This window comes from Falco cherrug, chromosome 4, assembly GCF_023634085.1.
Source record: "Falco cherrug isolate bFalChe1 chromosome 4, bFalChe1.pri, whole genome shotgun sequence".
In the NCBI taxonomy this organism is placed as follows: Eukaryota; Metazoa; Chordata; class Aves; order Falconiformes; family Falconidae; genus Falco; species Falco cherrug.
Genome location: NC_073700.1, coordinates 40,438,100 through 40,457,835, shown reverse-complemented (window position 1 = coordinate 40,457,835; position 19,736 = coordinate 40,438,100). Strand labels below are relative to the sequence as shown.

The window sequence follows — 19,736 nt, the reverse complement described above, 5'->3', positions numbered from 1 at the left end:
TGGATGTACTTCCAAGAATTGAGGTTTCCGTTTTGAAAATAAAATGTAGTTCACACAATACATCCCAGATTTACTATCTAGACAGAGTCAAGGAAAGTTATTTATTTTATGGCTCCTCGATACCTATATTTTCTCTTCTAGGAAGCTTTTTGATTTCCTAAAACTTTTTAGAAAGTTATGTATAAGTTGTATGTATTTACAGATTACAACCTGTATATTTGTTTCATAAAGCTTTTTTTGTTTCCTTAAACTTTTTAGAAAGTTTATACAGAAGTTACATATTTATAAATTACAACTTCTATATTTGTTTACTTAAACTTTTGAAGAACTGAAAAAAGACAATTTAGAAAGACTGAACATTTTAGAAAAATGCTGTTCTGCTAAATTTAATCCACTAATACGCAATCTGTGTATCACTTAATATATGAAATGCTGTCCTGCAATTTTAAAGAAAGTAGTAAGAATGCATTGCTTAAAACTTGGGAATAGAAAACTAAATGCAAAATATTTCTGTACCTCGGTTTAATGAAACAACATCTGGAAGATTACTTGTTTAATAAAAAAAAACACATATCAACAAGCCTGATGCACAACAGAAGTAAGAAAAGTATGTATTTTCCAAATGTTACCATCTGGGAGCTTTATGCAAGAATAAATACTCTTATCGGCTGAATAAATTCTCTGATTCTCTATGAGTGCAGAACACTAAGTGGCTTCCCACAGTGGCCTCATTATATAAAGTTCTCTTAGGAGTTATTCTGCTGTGTATTTCTGCTCCACATCCCAGCAAACATTGACCTACTCTATTTATTGTCATCATGGCTAGATTTCACCTAGCTTAATGAACTGATTACACTTCTCTGCAAACACAGAAAGCACATTTTGAGCAAGAGTAAGTAAAAGACAATAATGACAGCTTGTAACAAAGGTTTAAGTTGAATGCCCCACACTGTAAAACTCAGGCTGATTATTTAAGTATATAAAATCAGAGATAAAAGGGATTCTACACACCTTTTTCCCTTCTCCTCTCCCTTCTCCCGAAATTGACCTTAGCTTTAATTTTTTTACAAGTTTATCCAGGTAAAATGTTAAACAATTAGGTCAAAGTCTGCTAACAACCTGTGAGACAGAGATATCACATTTTAATGGTTTGTTGGGGTTTTTTGTTTGTTTTTTTTTGTTTTTGTTTTTGTTTTAAAAAGAAGTTCCAGATAATTAAAATAGTTGACTAGGAACACATGGCTCAGCTCAAACAGATGAAGTGAAAAGGTGTATTCTTCACTGCTTAAAGTCTATGAGTTTAAATTTCCCCACTCTTGAAATTCCAAACTTTCCTCCATAATGAAAATTCAACATGAGACATACAAAGGACTCAAAATGGCTACTGGTTGTAGGCAAAGCTCCACTCAACTTCTATGCTGGGAAGCATTTGTCTACAAAAATAACCCTAGCTCCTAGCAAGAAGTCAATTATAAGTTCACGTTATAGACTTTACCGTATTGCAAGGCAAACTCTCACTGCTTCTGTGACAAGATGACCGCATGAGGTGGCGGACAGCTCCAAATGCACAGTCATACAAGCACGTGTACAAGGGAGAAAGAAATAGCCTAAAGTTGCCTTTAGCCTCTGCTAGCTGCTGCTGACATACCGACTCTTTAAACTGCTTTTTAGCATATAATTTCTAGTTAATTTGCATGAAATGTATGTGTTTATTACTTTAGATAAAGGTCTCTTTAATGTCCAGCTGTTTTTTGTTAATGTGCCTTTGAATTCTTACCAAACGGTAAAAACATAAAAAACATTGAATAAAAAGGGGGGAAGAACATTTTAAAAACAAAACAATTAGAAGCATAGAGGCTTTGATACCCTTCATTATTAGAGACCCCAGCCACTTCTGTACTTACTTGTCTGGATGTGTAATTCAACTTCATCTATAAAAACAAACGACCTACCTTTAGTCCCCAGATCACAATCTGTAAACTTCGTGTGATACCCAGTATCTCAGCACAAGCCCTTTAAAACCTGATGTGCTGTTTTATCTAATTATTTTTGGTTTATTTTCTTGGACTTTCACACACCACAGTCCCTTGGGGCATGAGGTGGCGCGGGGCAGGAGGCGCCTGACTGGCTGAGGGGGCAGGCGGGAGCTGCTGCCGGCCGGCTCTGTTCCCGCCACCACCACCAGCTGCTAAAGCAGGCGACGGGCTCAGCCCTGCCATGGAATGTCCTCCCGGCACTGAGGCACAGCACACCCCCACACAGGCCACCCCACCGCCACGCTGCCCCTTGCCCCACCAGAGGAACCAGAATGGACCCACCTCCCAGTTTGTGTTGGCAGCAGTAGGCTAAATGAAAGAAAAGTCCCTGACATAAGACGGTGTTGCCCTACAAAGGGAGATAATTTTGTTCACCTCAGTATAAGACTTTCCTCCTCCTTCAGTGCTTTTTAGACCAGGTCCAACAGAAACCCTGAAAAACCTCAGAGGCTTCCCAGGCTTATGCAGGAACATGCTGCCACAGCCTGGGAATTTTACTGTAGGCACTCCTGGGAACCATGAGAGACAAAGCGAACCAGGCACTTAGGAACCCAGTGTTACCCAGCCCCTCTGGCCGCTAGGGTTAGCGAGCGTAACTGACGGTGAGCACAGAAGCATCTGTAAATAAGGTGATTTGTCTGTACATACTGATAACTCTAAGCTTCTTGATAAGGTCTCCCCCATCTTTCTTTACAAAGTCTCCCCCGTGCTTATTAAAAAACGAGAAAAAAGGGAAGGAAATGTCAACTGAAAATTCATTTCCCTCTAAAGCAACAACCCCCATTAAACACTTTGGCATATATACAATATAAAATTACACACTAAGATACAGTTAATATATTGAAATCCATGTCACTTGGCCTTGGTATCTGGTACATTGCAAAGAATCTGGTATGTCAGATTAGTAACTGAAAATTATGTAGATAATAAATTGCTAAGATCAACTATACCTTACTGATGCACTAGAGTTTGGGCTACATACAGCTTACACTGCAGGAAACTGACCCCCTTTAAAAAAAATAGTTCATTACATTGTAGAAAAAGTTGCACTGCCCCATTGCTGCAAAGTTTATTCATTCACAAACACAGAGAAGATCCAAGACATGTTCCCATTCACAGTATCTGAATATTAACAGATCTGTGGGGGATTGCCTTTTCTGTCTAACTTCAAAAGCCAATTCTCCTCTACGTTTTTATCTCCATTGAAAACTCAATGGTCAGATGTAGTCAAAAGTTCAGCAAAGCTTTAGCCTCTCATGAATTATATTTCAGTTAATTTTGACAGATAATTCTCCCTCTCGACTTACTTTTTTTTTCCTCTGAATCTGATTAATTTTACATTTAGCCAAAGAGTTTCTTTATTCTGTCTTCCTTGTCTTCAGGTGAAATACAAATCGTTGTATGCAATGCAGGTACAGTACATATTAATCTATTCCAAGTTCACTTGTGCATATATTTACTTCAGTAAACATTTTTTTTTATTTATATAAAAGTATTAAATATTTCAGATTGCTATTTCTAGCTCAGTGAGCTTTGCAGGAGTTATTAGCAAGAAGTTGCCATATACCAAATGCAATTTATTTCAAAGCAGAGGAAGTTCAAAAAGAATTGTGATTGCTTTCCAGTTTTTAAAATCACATAATACAAACATCAGTTCCTAATGTAATAGTAGATAAATGCATGTTTTAACACCAAAGCATTAAATAAAAAGGCTAGAAAGAGAATCAGCTGAAAAGTATGACTACTAGTCAGAGGAAATGTTAAAAATTAGCACTATTTTTTTTTAAAAAAAAGTGTGTTGGGGTTTTTTTACATAGAGAATAATAAAGCACATCATGCTCATGGATCCTTTTTAGACACTTGTAAATTGTATTTAGACTGGAATCAGATTGCAACCAATGTTATTTTGATGATTACTTAAACTCCAGCCTACCTCAATAAAAAGCTGACTTCTCAAAGGTACCCAACTACTAAACCTGCTCACTGCCAAGTCACTCATACCAGCAGGTTTGTCTGAAATGAAACTGAAATTACCAGAATATAGCTACCACATAAAATACATTTTCCTATTCTGTATTTTGCATATGCTGTAACTAGATTTTGCCATTTAGTTGACTGATGCCCTCAATAAAATTTGTTTACAACACAGACTAATCTGTAACAGGGTTTACAGCTACAGGAGTGGAAACGAAGGACTTCATCAGTATTAAAGGACTCTGGAAAAGAGATGGTGTACCTTTCATATGTTTCTTCATTCTTTGACACCTTCTCCCAAGAGTTTTAATACGGAAAAGTTGTCCTTAAAAGTAAAAAGTAAATTGTCTCTTCAAGAACTAATTTGCTACACAGTCAGAGAATTAAAAGTTCAAGTTTTGCCCAAATATCCTCAAATAAAGATTTGAAAAAATCTTTTTAATAAAATAGATATAATTTATAAGCAATAGCAATCATGTTTATACATAGTAGTACAGGGACAGAAAATGCAATGGTTAAAGATGGAACACATTGGCAAAAAGACACAATGTACCTTTTTTAGCAATCTGCCTTAACAGGTATTCTGTTCTAGCGTAATAAATATACTATCCGTGTCCCTTATGTGTATTCAGCATGTGTAAAAGTCATGCAGCTCAACACATTGACACTTCAGTGGGAGGTCAAATTATTGTTTTGGCACTTCTGTCATGCCTGTCATTTCAATTCCACTTTATCAAATTACAGATTGCTAGACAGAGTTGGATTAAGGGGAAAGACAGACACACACACAGAGAGGAGCAATTGTCATCACTTCAGTTGTGAAATTCCATAATTGCATGTCAGCAACAGAAAGAACAAGAGAGCAGTAACAGGACTGACATTATGATCATTCAAATACTATGAAACTTTTCAACAAGACTTTGCACAGTGTCAAGCTACATGTCAGGAAATTAACTTGATTTCTGAGTATTTCCTCAGATTTGCCAAATATTTATTAGGCTGACTAATGCTGTGTGTTAAGTTCTAGGGCAAATTTCAGCTAGTTATTTTTCCATAAGTAGTGATTTTACTTGACTGGAACAAATTAAGACAAAGAAAAAGAAAAATCATTTGATTAAAAATATCACTAAAAGTCACATGAATAAAAATAAATTATACCTAAACAACTTAGATAATGGGTTTGATTCAACTTTTGGAGTTTTAGGGTACCTGGAGTGCAACAGAACTTGATTTAAAAGCATTGTGGAGGAGTTAGCCATGGATTTCAAGTAACTTCTCTGGTAATAAACGAGCAACAAAAAAACCCAACAACTCAACCCCCCACACCTTAGATAATTTTACCCTTTTGTGGAAGGTGTACTGGGGAAGCTCTGTTTCCCCAGCTCTATACTGGGGAAGACTCAAGAAGCATTGTGTAAATCTGACTTACATGAGCTGAGATGTCAGTGGAAACCTCTGGTGTATTGTGACAGATGGATACTATTCTTGGAACAGCTCGTTATTCTCACTTCTGGGTTACACCCTTGTTTCTGAATCCTCTATATTGCATGAGGTGCTGTCATACAATGGTTCGATACTACTCCTCACTATTTGTACAACAGGTAAAGAGGCAGAAGAAATAGGAATCATATGTTCACTCTAGTAGGCACCAGAAGGTTCATTAATGTTCAAAACTTCCTTAGATTCCTCTGAATCTATATCCAAACATAATTTAGTCACTTCTTTACCAATCTGTTGGAATCTTCCCTCATTAATAATAATAAAAAAAAATAATGAAAAATATTCTTTTAATGTGAGGAAAGACACATCTCATAACTCTGCAAAACAATGCAGATTGCATGATTCCTTCACAAGGGAATAAAAATGCCACTTACTCATATTCATTGACAGAAAGCTCCTAAACAGCAGAAAAAAGAATTACAATTAAAGGAAACAGTATATAAATATATCCACGCCTTAGATGCCAGTAGTTGAGTCACTCCCTCCATGATGCTTCTTACTAGTTCTTCACTGTTTGATACCTGTATTCATTCCCTCCCACAGTAAACTGAAGAACATTACAGAAATGGGATAAATTTTCTTGTTACCAATGAGACAATTTTTTCACTTAAACTGTCTTGGAAAACATTTTCACATGATCACTGTAACTTTAAAGAAAACCTGCAAGAAGCCATAGAATAGGCAAAGCAAAATATATTTCTAAAGGTGTTTCTATTTCTCCTCATTTTCTCTCAGACTCACTTTGTAGTCTTGCCTCTCTTCCCTTTGCATTTCTCTTTACCCATATGTAACTTGAGCGATATAAATGTAAGTACTCTCCTCATAGATGTTTTTAATTTGTTTGTAAAGTACTTTGAGATCTTCTGACAGAAGGTATTAAAAAAAAAATTATAAAATATTTTCCACAGCAGGCATAGAAAAGGAAAGGCATTACTGCCTACACCATATCCCACAGAAGGTAATAGGGAGTTATGAAACATTATATCACTACAGGGAAATTTTCTAACTTACTGACCTATCGTGTTATTGGCCTAATGCATAACCATAAAGTCTATTGCTCTCATAAAGCCTCTGCACTCTCAGCTCAAAAGTGGTAAATCTTAAAGTCAAGATGCATCTCAAAAGTGTTCTTTCCATGAGCTACTTTTCTTCTCAAGAACAGGAAACGAAGCAAGAGTGACCTTGAGCCACCAAGCTAATAACACTTAGCTGCTAGTTAACGGTCGGTATTATGTTGCCTGCAAGGAATACTGAAGAGAATGTCATTGCACATTACAGCAAAAGTGAGTCTATTACTAAAAAAAGTAAGCTGATTTAAAACAAAAGTGAAGAAGCCAAAGCTGAAGAACAAAACATGCCTAGCATAGTAAAAACTAGCGGAAACAAAATTATTCAGCACAGAAAGGTTATCCTAAGTAAACGTTCCAGTCAGGTAGGTGAGGGGAGGTGGGAGGTGGGGCAAGAAGGGCAAGACAACTTCATATCAGAGTTTCACAGTGTTGCCGTGAATAAATTTGATGATATGACAAAGGCAACTGCAGAGTAAAACAAAGTATTCCCTTTGTATTCTGTTCAGACCTCAAAGGCAGAGCAGAGCAGGGCGAAATCTTATTTCCAGTTTCATTTGGTTTGTATTTTTGAAGATTCCTGTTCTATGCAAGTCCCATATGAATGTATGAAAAAAGATAATTGTTCAGACGAAGTAAAAGATGTGAACTGCAATTAATAAAAGACAAAGATTTATTAGGGGTGTTTTTTTCAGGTAACAGGAACTGATGAAGCTGGTGTAACAGCAATGGAAAAAAAGAAAGGCTTTACATATCAGCAGTCTTTTTTGAGTGGAGACTAAGACTAAAGTTTGGTTATATGAAATGGAAGAGAAGATTGTAAAGGAATCCACATGGTCTCACTCGTGGCAAAAAGGCCAATACCCTTAGCAATTCCCTTCAGCCAAGACCATTTAGTCTGCTCCCAAATCATACTTATATGAAAAAAACATGGGTAGAAGAAACAAACCTACAACAAATGGTCACTCCCCTCACAAGAGCAAAACTTCATGCTGGAAAACATCACAGGCTTTGCAAATTATGGCTCAAATTCCAAAACATCATATGGCTAGCTTCAGAAATCAATGTATGTTTATAAAAATCAGACTTTACACGTTTTTAACAGGTTTCTTTCTGTGAAAATTTAAGGGTCACATTTCTACATATGTTTATTTGAAAAACAAAGTCAAGACATTTCTATGAGCACTGGATTCATTAACATCAAACGTTGTGATGTTCAGACTGAAAGTATGAGATCAAAACAAGAAAGGGCTGGCCGTGACACAGAAAAGAATACCAATTAAGTAGTAAATGAGTCGTACATACAGTTATGGGTCCACTGCTGGCAACAGTAAATGCAATTTAGTAACGCAGAATATTACAGACCAATTAGAGCCAACTGTTGATTACTTGTCACCTGTTACTCTCAAATCTTGAGAGGTTCTATCCTTGCAGAAAATTTAAGTAGAATCTTACATAAAAGGGTCGGTTGAAATAACAATGGAATGAGAGACAGATGTTAGTGATAAAGTGGTTAGGATAAATAAATGCTATTTTGTCATTTATAGAATAACATATTTCAAAATAATAATTAGTTATTAAATTTGAGTTTGCCTTCAGGCTATGCTTTAGCCACGGTTACATGAATTTCTAGTTCAGAAGTTAAGAGATTATGAAACTTCAGGAAAAAAAGACTGCAAGAAAAGGCACCTTGCAGTTATATATTTTGTTAAGTGGGAAAATTTTCCATTAATTACTAATGATATAGTTCATTAGCAGTATATTTCATTATGGAAGTGCAAATTATTAGATACTAATGATGCATGTCATAATTGCAGTAGTTTGTCTTGATTTCAACCTAATGAAATAAAAATATTTATTTACAATGTTTCAGATCTATGAATTACATTAAGTTGCTAATTAATGCTTTCAATAAACATGAAATAATGCATTATTATTAAGGGAGAATGATGTCTGGTGTTTTGATGATCACTGCATAGGTCATTGTAATTTATATTCCTGGACTCTAAAGTAAATCTGCCACTTAAGCTCAGTGGAAGTTTCAGTTTTGAGACGAAACACAAGGAAAAGATGAAATGTATCAAGAATTTACTACATTTCTGTTCTTCCAAAGTGCTACAGCAAATTAACAAAACGAAGAAGATAAATTTAGGGGTTTTCTGGACAATTCTTTATGTTAATTTGACCTTCTGCATTTGAAAGCTAGAGCACTAAACAGATTATCATTGTTGTTGGATAAAAAGTTTACTTCTAGCAAGTCATAAACCAAGCCACAACCCCAAACCTAGCAAACCTCATGTCTATTGTTACTACTGCAGTGATTAGTGAGGCAAGGTCACAGAAGAGCCCATAAACCTGAAGACATGTGTCTGAATGCATCAGTAGTTACTGCATGGAAATTCATAGCACTCAGCACTGCAATGTTGATAACCTCCAGCTCTCCAACCTTAATGATACATTAAGAGACTCTCCAGGTTTCACAGTAAGTTTGGAAACCCTGTGACTGTCACCTCACCTTCATGCCACTGCTTGTAAGAGCAAGAAGGGAGCGAGGGAAGTGAGCAAAAGAGGCCGGCAAAGTAATAACACATAGGAGAACATATGAACTTCTTGCGCTTTCAACTTCACTTCCCTTGCTCTGTCCTAGGTCCTGGATTGTCTCAGAAATCTAAGTCATATTCTGCATGGGATGAGGTACCCCTTTCTGGGGTCAGACAGCTGGGTTAGCCTTCATAGCCCCAGGCACTGAAGAAAGATAGCTCCTTAGGAAACCACTCAAACGCAGAGCAATCACTGAGGCCAAGAAAAAGCTTCAGATTTACAGCTGCTGTAATTTATGCTGAAATAGAAATCATCCTATCGTAAAACAATGGGGAAAAAAACCCCAAACCAAACAAATACAGTTTACTGGCAACAGGCTGGAACATCTGCTAGATAAAGAGAAAGCGATAATAATAAAAGAGGAAAAAATAAAAAACAACACATACATTAATTAGGCTGCAGTCCAAAGCTTATCAGGCTCTTGACAACTTTTCCCATTAATCAAGCAATAAGAACAACCTTTTGGTTACTCAGTTTTAGTAGCTGCTACCCACACCAAAAAAGTCAGATCTCAATGTTTAGAAATAAGGTCCTAGACTGCATTTTAGCATATTTTAAAACAACATGTACCTAAATTTAAACAGCTAGCCAGTTTCATTAAAGCTAATGCTCAGAATCTGAAGCGTAAATAGCCTGAGTTTCACAGTAATGAGTACCAGCTGATGTTAAGAGATTTTAAATTACATATCATGTGCTCAACACTTTCAGAAACTCAATTACTACTTCACATGGGGATACACTACACAGATTTAGTAATGCAGAACTGGATGCTAGCTCCAAATTTTAAAATGTCAGTAGAAATCTATATAAAAAAAATAAACCACAAAACCGGCTCACTCTTTAGTGAGAAAATACTCAAAAACTCGATTAATATTTACTCATAAAATTAATAAATTTAATAATGTAATAAATTAACAAAAAATAAATTTTTCAATTTAATATACTTCTACATGAAGCATTTGTTTCCTGGTTACTTTTGAGCTTCAACATATTAACCAGGTTCATTTTGATTCAGCTCACTACGTGTCTGCAAAATGCTTGAGAAAATAATAGAAGGAATTACACAAGAAACAACAAGGCATAATTTGACACTTGCTGAAACTTAATGCAGCCTAGAAGGGGAAGCAGAAAGCAGGAGATTTTGGAAATTCTACAAAAATCCTAAAATAGACATTATTAACATAAGGAAATAGGATTTATGGAAGGCATAAAGTCAGTAACAGAGAAAAGCAGAAAAGCCAGAATACTGCCATTTGTTAAAATGTTTTTAAAATCAACAGCAACAGAACCCCTAAAACTCCCATAGAACTGAAAACTCATTAGGAGTGTAATTAGTAAGGACAATTCTTTAAATTTAATGCATAGGAAAATGGTTATGTTTCACCTCTCAAAACAATAGAGCAAAGTTACTGTTCCTATTGACAAAAATAGTTCTCGCTAACGTAAAGCACTGTTAAACACATCATTACAGTATTTTTGAGCCTTGTGATAAAGCCAACATACTTTTTAAATTCCAAAAAAGTTCCACTATATTTCCTTACTGTCCTTGTAGTTGTCCTACAATAAGCCAGTTCTATTACACTGATACACAGAGAAAAACATGCACTGTTGACTTCATTTGAATGCAAGAAACTCAACCTGCCTTAGTATAGAGGAATTCCAACAACTGGAGTAGTAACAGCTGCTTGGTATCTAAAATACAGCATACTTTCTCTTCTAGTTACATTCACAGATTAGTATCTTAATTAAATTCTTATTATGTTTCTGTATAGCTCAAAATAATCCACTCACTTCATTCCTGAAAACACTGAAAATCATTGAAATTCCAAAGAACCTGTATCACATACCTCAACAAAGCAAATGAAATGCACTTTCCTGAGGTAACTTCATCAGCATTTAGTATCAGACTTGTACGACATTATTTCATAAATTTTGAGCTATCATGACCAATTAAAGTGCTTTTGGTATAATGCTGTTTAACAAAACCTCATTTTTTATAGCAAAAAGAACTCAACTGCTATTTTGCAAAAAAGGAGGAGCTTATGAATGATCATAGGAAGATGCAGTAGTCAAAAGTGGTTAAAAGACAAAGTACCAAACAAATCAGCTAAAAAGCTATTGGAAAGTTGAATAATAAAACATTGGTGTCACACATTTTAGCACAGACACACTAATGCTAAATTAAGCATAAATATCTACTGTTTCAAAACATAAATTGAGTATATGATAGTGTTAGGAGGCAGCTTTCTACATTGCTCATTTTAGAGTGGAAATTGATAGTACTTCAATGTAAGAATTCCCTCCAAAAATGTAACTTTACTCAAGTATATTCAAACATACACGCCATAATGTAGTTAAAAAAAAAAAAGCTAACAAGGTGAAGAACATATACTTTATACTTGTTCACAGAAAATAAAACTGGAAAGAAGATAATTTTTTTTTAAACATCAACTATTTATAAGTACAAAAAAAAAATCAGTATCAGAGATACTGCTTATAAAGCAAGAAAAATCAGTTCTTATCTTGCTACTTTACAAATACTTAACACTGCAAGCCAACGTTACCATGAAAGACATGACTCAATATATTTGTTATTAATCGAAATTAAGAACAGGAAGTGCAATTGCCTTTTAAACTGTTCATAGTTTAATGAAATGAGCATTTCCTTCTGAACAAGCAGCTCTTCACATTTCTAGCAGAAGTATACTCAATAGTTAGACTATTTTGTCCACTCTGAAGTTAAAATAAGTTAGAAAATTTTGTTAGAAAAGTGTAATAGAAAAACATTTATAAAGCCCAAAAGCCTGCACTTACGGAGTTGCCTGACAAATTACATTAAAACAATGCACTTACGTTTCTGTCCTCAGTTTCTAGACAGGAACTGCACTCTGCTTTAGTATCCTGAAAAGACAAACGGAGAAGACTTTGTCACCCAAGCATATTGATCAGGGTTGTGGGAATAACTCTGGATGAAGAAAGGGCTTCTAAGTCTGAAAAGTGGGGGTTTCAATCTATTACACTTCACTGAAATGTTGGTTCTGTAAAATATATTTAAATGTACAATGTTTAGTATTATGGCTTTGAGTAAGGTTTATTAAGCTTTATGACAAGCATAAAATTAAAGACAAGATTGAAACATCACAAAACCAAAACCTATTTCAATATAGCATAGCCAGTTTGTAAGACAAAAATATGATCTCTGCTTTACAGTTCATGTTTGCTTTTTCTACTTGCATCTTGAAGAACCGATAACTGCTTGTTCACTCTTTTTTTCCTTTTTACTTTAAATTAGTGATGGTAGATTTAAAAATACAAAGGTTCACTTAAAAGGAAACAACTGCTCTAACTTATGCCTGTTGTCAAGAGTGCTAAGCAGGACTTGGTATGTTGAAGATATTTTCATCTGAATCTTAATGCAACATGCAAGAGTAATCAATTATTTATTTACTACAAACACATACATGTATGTGTGTGTATATATACACACATGTATACACACACACGTTTATTTTGGACTTCTGTTTTCTTCAGGAGTCAAACCAACTTAAACCTAATAACACTTTAATTCTTAAGGTATTTTGGCTGTCATTGAACCTTTGGATTTTTGCCAGCAGACCTTAAGGCATGATGAGAAAATCATTATCATAAAATCTATAATCTGAAAAACATTTATTTCTTCATATTATCCCTCTTTACAACAAGTAGCTATTGGAAACTGAGTAAGCCAAATATAGCTCAAGTCATTAAGCCATAGACAAGTGACCTATTATGACTGCCTTTGTTCTCAACTTCACTGTTCTAGTGAGGGTATTCTTGCAAACCAATTTTGCTTACATACTGAACTTTAGATATTTGTATTGGAAAAAAATGACATACAGATAAGGAACACTTTTTTGTGAAAAGTAAGTCCTTTCTCAACCTCTCACTGAAGCCAGAACTACTCTCACCAGTGTTTAGATTATTGTCTAGAGTTGCTTGCTACAGAAATCTCAAACTACAAATTTAAGGCTGATAGGTAACAGCAGCTCCTAGTAAAGAAGTCTTAATAAATAAATTAAGTTTCTTCAACACCATGCCTATTCATCTTAAATGAAGGACTGGAATTATTTCAGTGCCAAAGACTTCTTACCTAAGCCATATACCCATAAAAGATTTTTTTTTAAAAATAAACCATTCAATTTAGTAAGATGAATGGAGGCTACCTGAAAAAAAAAAAAAAAACCAAAAAAAAACCAACCCCACAACTTTCATTCACAGCAAGATATAGTAGAAATGTGTTTGTTAGGCATTTTAAGCTCTCTCTTAAGCAGCATATTTCCAACAAGAATCTTTGTTATTCTAGTTAGATTCATATATGAATTAGTTCCTCAAATACTCTTTCTATTCAAAGTACTTTTCATGGGGAACCAGACTGTACTTTGTGGTGTGTAACACTCAAAACTTGTCTTCCAAGTGTGACTTACTGGCAGCGAGCCAGTCTCTCGCCATGTCTCTCCTCCCATTTGGTGGATAAGGAAATAGTATCTCTGCCTGCACACTGACTTCCTGAGCCTTTTTGTATATTTACCTTAAGGGTTTTGGTTTTAAAAAGCTTTCTGCCTCAGAGGAATGAATTCAAACTTCATTAGCACCAGTGCTCCTCACCTGCTAGCTATGCTCTAAGTGACCTTTTGGAAAAAATAGAATGTTCTTTACCATACTTATTAGTTAATAAAAAATGAATCATATCTTTTCACATTACCAAGGACAAGCATGGCTCTATCTCACATACTGACCTAAATTAACTGAATGCAGAATAAAGTAGCTCCTATCAGGTTCTAGTCATAGCTATTACAAGCTTTCAGTATGATGAATATACCTTGTTCAAGCCCCAACAGCACTCCGATCCCTTCTGCTGTCTATAGAAGATTTTAGTTTGCTGTTTTGCCACTGTCATTTCCCATTAAAAGCAATGTATAAGAAACTTAAGTTCATAAGTATTCATTACTTAATGTGAATTAAAAATGCAGTGTTACCTGGATAAAACAAAAGCTATCTCCCTCCTAGTACAGTTCATCTTACATGCTTGTCTACAACCAGTAGGGCAAAAGGTACAAACCAAGCATGCAGCCAAGCTGAAAACAGTTGAGGCCAACCCAGCAAAGATTCTTAATGCTGCAATCAGGAATTAAAGAGATAATGTACCTGGAAGTTACCTGATAGCAGCCATAAGGAAAAGATACAGGCTGAAAAGCAAATGATGTAATTTCTACCCTGTATTTTATCCCTAAACATTAGATAATTATTTCATCTCATACTGTTTGGTTCTCTATCTAAAGATAGGGAAAGTGAATCTTGCAAATTAAACATTGCACCATTAGCAATGAAAACTATATATGTATGGTTTCAATATTACTGGATATTGACACCAGCAAGAGAAAGTGGTATTGGGTTATTTTTTAAATTTCAGAGAGACCTGAAATCAGACTTCTGTACAAGGACAAGAACAAATAAATTCAGGGACCACTGTTATATTATTGTTTCTGGTATTCCAAATATTAAGTTCAAATTATTGCCTAAATTTTATATATATATATATATAAAATTTGCTTTTGGTACATTGTCAGATAAAAACCTGGACTTTAACAACCATTTAACATGTAATACCATACAAAGCCTGACTTCCAGAACAAGATTTTTCTTTAGCAATGGGTCAAATCCTCACAAATGCATGTACTCCATAATAAAGCATAACTAAGGCCACTGACAGGTTACCTAGAGAAGGACTAAAGTAGAATTCAAGAATCCTCAGTCCAAAGGGGTTAAAGCGGTTGGAAGGAGGTAAAAATATAAACGCTAAAAATTTGTGCTGTAAGTAAAGAGGAAATAATAGGAGACAATCACTGAGTCTCTTCTAAAAGCAGTAATTTGTAAATTTATTAGCTGCATAAAAAAATCGTATTTTGCAAAAGGTTCACATTTAAAAACAATAGTAAGAGTTCATCACTCCTGCAGAAATAATTACAGGAATTGCTTGTTGTTCATCTGGTGCCCCTAGAAAGTCTATCATGCGGTCTTTTTGGCAGAAAAGCAGTCAACTACTTCGTTACCAATTGAACTCAGACAGATTTCATCTTTGAGTGACAAGAGTATTTCATGTCAGGGACCTGCATGCCTATCTTAAACTTTAATTGACCAAGAAAAGCAAACCATTTTTTCTGAAACAATTAGTGTTATAAATCTTTAAACCAGTGAAGTTACTGGCTTAATCAAATGCATATTTAAATTCAAAATCTGAGTATACATCATCTACATCCTAGATATACCTCTTTTAAAGAAAAAATGTACACAGAAACTAAGCTTTAACAAATTCATCAAAATGATTCATCTTTCAATCTCAGAGCAAGAAGGGAAGAAATCAGAATGTTCCTCTCTGGGAGACATCTGTGCTACTTTTTGTAAATGCAAAATGACAAAGTACTGTCATTTTAGTATGTGTATTGCACATTTCCCAACTGTATGAATTGAGATTAAGAAATTACATTGTTGTAAAGCAACTATAAAATCCTATAGGTTTGAACAATACATCAGGCAGCTTCTTTAATGTTGTTACATGACAAAAAAGAAGTTAAAAACTCGCAAAATCTGTTCCTCCTGAAGAAATATTATTTTAGACAAATTATATCATGATAGACCGCTTCATAGGATGTTTCATGGGACTGATGAGAAGAATGAATTATAGACATAACCTGCCACTAAGGTAGAAAACCCTCTCATCCATTTCAGTTTAAAACCAACATAGTTTCTTTTTTTTCCTCTAGCTGTCACTGCATCACGGCCAATAACATTATATTATTATAAACATATTAAGAACTCTACTTTTATGTGGCAGCACAAACCAAAATTGCCTTTTTTGTCTGCTACGCTGGGTAGCAGCAACAAGGACACAAAGCAATGTTTTATGCAGGACATCAGAAGCAACATAGGACAAACACAAATTTTAAGAGTTGAACAAAGCGCCATAAGGGACAGTGCCACATGTATTAAAGACTAGAACTACATTAACTGAGATGGTGAAACTATGCTCACCTCTTGTGTTTGCAGGCTTACAGTTCTAAAAGGTAGCTTTCAAACACTCCTGCTGAAATTTAGTCACCTTAGAAATTACAACACAGTGACTATGCAACTGGTACAAACTTATGGTTGTATTGAGTACTATGGCTTGCCAATTAGAAAAGTGAGACCAAGAGGTACAATTTTTCTAGTGCAAGTTTGCAGACAACTAATGATTTAGATAACTCGACATAAAGTTCTACTACCAGCAAATAGTATAGAACACATCAGATACGACACCGGTTTTACTCCTGAGAAGGCTCCCCTTCCTCATCCCAATTTGTTCTGTTTAATCATTCATATCTTTCATGTATTTTGAAGTTTATTCTGCTAGGCCCTTAGGAAACATCTATCACCTTCATCCAATATTAGCATTATACATATGTTACTGAATAGAAGTAAAAGAAAATATCTAGAAAGTAAAAGCAATCTTTGGTCATAGCATGATGTTGCATGACATTTTGGGTTTAGGATTTAGTAGAAACCTTCACACACTTTGTTTTACACAGCTTCTGTAATTCTACATTTAACTTGACTTCTCTGTAATTCTACATTTAACTTGACTTCTTATATTGCAAATAGAGATAATTAAATCAATATCCTCAAGTAGCCAGCCATTAGTCATGGTAACATAGCTAACACTTGTACATGGCCATGTACTTTTTCATACATTTTTCAGTCTGTTATCTCCCTGCTACCCAAAACCTGTTTCCTCTACTTCCCTATCATTGTAACACAGAATACCAGAAAGAAACCAACCTCCCAAAACCCCTCAAGAAGAAAACAAAGTCTGTACGCTAAGAAAATTTAGAAAAGTTATTTGAATTTCCAACATCTTTTATTTTTCATTTGAGAGTAATGAATTATAAAAGGCAAACAGAATTCATAAGTACACACACTACTCCTATGGCCTGCATCAGAAGGAGGGAAGATGAGACTCAAAAGTTACTGAAGTATTTCAACTGTTTTTTTCTGTAATATCAAGAACGGTCAGTAGGTGGAAGCAAATAACCTTCTAAAATCTTTTTCAAGCTCCTTATGAAAGATAAATCCATTGCACTGACCACGCTGGTCAGGTGTTTTACAGGTATCCTTGGCATCCATCAAGTGCTAACATAAATTACGTCTTTTCTTCACAACATTGGTTTCTGATTTCATAAAAATCCTTTAGATTTAGAAATAAAACTTTGGTTGTTTTGTGGGGGTTTTTAAGGTTACAAAATTTTTAAAAGTGAAATGGATTCCTTCTAATGACTAAAGCTTATATAAAGGCAATCTGATATTATACAAAATAAGAATGCATACATAAAATGTAAAAGTACACACTCAAATTCTAGATTATTGATTTTTCTCGATATTTTTATTACGTGCTTAAATATATCAAAGCCGTGAATTATTGAGGAAAATACTTAATCTTTTTCACCATCCATTAGCCATTATATTTCATTATTGCTGCTAACAAACAGGCTGCCAGAAGAAGAATTCATTTGAATTTTATATTAGTTCTATTTTATCCATCCCAGAGAACAAATTAGGCATGCAGTAATACTTACTGAAGACGAAAATAAATGAAAAATGAAACCTTAGAATGTGACATTCAAGTCTTTACTAAGTTTGTCCCTAGCAACTGAAGGACCCATGCAGAAGCATCATCAAATCAACTTAAGCAGCCAATTCTAGGACTTTAATGGCCTCACGAGCTGCAATGTCAAAGATTTAAGAAAGGAGCTTTGTTTATGAAAGCAATAGCTTCATCTGTATTTACTAACATTTCTGGACCAACTGAGGCTTGTGTCTACAAGCTACAGGTAGAAACCAGGGGAAGACTGGGTCAGCTGCGTCTTCTTCTCTTGCCTCAGGGCAGCCTTGGGGCTGTTTGTCTAGCCTTGGAAAGGAAAGCCATCTGATCAGGGATTTAAAATCAAGCTTCTCAAGACTTTGGGGAGCTTACTTCTCTTGTTTCTAGCTAAAAGTAGACAGACTTTAAGAGGAAGGTTTACAAGACTCTTGGAAACCGAACTGACAAATTTTACAATAAATAATTACTGCTTGTAAAAATACTGCTGTATTTTTAACGCAGATTTGAAGGGACTCTTGTGTATGCCCTCCTACGCTCCCACCCACCATCCGGCTGTGTAAGTGGATACCCAATCTCTTCTTTCTTCTGATTTTCATGTTTTGCTTATGTGCATTTTCAATTTTCAAGGCTATCGGAGCTGAAAACCGTTTTTTCTCAAAAAAGCTTGATTTATTTCATTAATAAAGACTTGTTTGAGGGAACAGGTACTGCTTACAGATAAAGCTTTATGGGCTGAAGTATATGCACCTTCCCTGCTTCTTTTCCTCTTTATTCTCTCACTTTTTATGAGAGTTACTTGTGCTTTTCTTAAATACATTCTAAATACTTGGAGATGCAAAGACGTATCTCTCCACAGCACAGAGAGCATGCCTTTGTGTGCCTATCAACTGACCTAATTTCTCTAAACATGTTTTCATTAGTCCAATGATGCAAAATAACCCAAGTATAAATCTTCAATATCTTTAGATCATCACAACTGCACGAAACAACATAACAAATACGTAGCATTTTCAGAAAAGACGCATATAATTTTAAGACATGAATCTATTGTGTAGATGTATCTAGCTATATCAATAGAAATTTGCTGTGGAAACCTGGAGAAGTATTCAGGTTAAGACTTAATTTAGGGGGTAATAAATATTTAATTTTCAAAGATGGCAATATAGATTTCCATTAACATTTAACAGCTTGAACAGCACAAAAAAACATTTAAGTTTCCTGTATATAGCATTTAGACCCTACAGATCAAATCTGAAACTCCTTTTCTAGATGGCCTTCTAACTTCAAGGCTGAAAGTTGCCATGCTCAATTCAAAAAGCAACACAGTTACATCTCAAACCATCTTTCAGATTCAAAGTGAGAAAATATATGCCATTTCCATTTTCTACTTTGTGTGCAATTTTCTAAAATTCCTTTGAAAATCTAACTATACTTCATTTTTAACTAATTAGGAAAAAAGGTGTCACTTCTGGAGCAAAGTCTGGTTAACCACCATCACAAGAATTTTCAAAACTGGTTTCAAAAATTTTAAACCATTAAAACTAAATTTTTCACCTGTAATCATTATTTATCTAATAATACCCCCTTAGTTGTCAAGTAGATCAACAGTCACATAAATATTAGTATATTTCAAGCCACTGAAATCTAGGTGATCAATACATATTCCTGACATATCTAAAATAAAAGTTGTCAAAAAAGCTGCCAGTGTGGTTTCAACACAGACTACACACTAGATAAATTAGGTAAGATGCCACTTTTATAGAAAGCAACTTATTTTGACAGTTTATGTTTTCAAATTAACAACATCATAAGAGGACAACTGCATATCTGGAAAAATGTTTTTGTTTTGGCTTGATTCCCTAAAGTAAGCAAGCATAGAAAAGTACT

The 19,736-nt window shown here is 34.8% G+C and overlaps 1 protein-coding gene across 24 annotated transcripts in view; it reads right to left on the bottom strand.

Moving 5' to 3' along the window:
- The window catches only part of RBFOX1 (RNA binding fox-1 homolog 1), a 918,315-nt gene that overhangs the window by 588,446 nt on the left and 310,133 nt on the right, over positions 1 to 19,736 (bottom strand). For all 24 annotated transcript variants that reach the window (XM_055709778.1, XM_055709787.1, XM_055709790.1 and 21 more), the window contains one exon: positions 12,032 to 12,079. In XM_055709778.1, the coding sequence (XP_055565753.1) occupies positions 12,032 to 12,079 (48 nt within the window). Of the gene's footprint in view, positions 1 to 12,031; positions 12,080 to 19,736 lie in introns of those variants that run through there.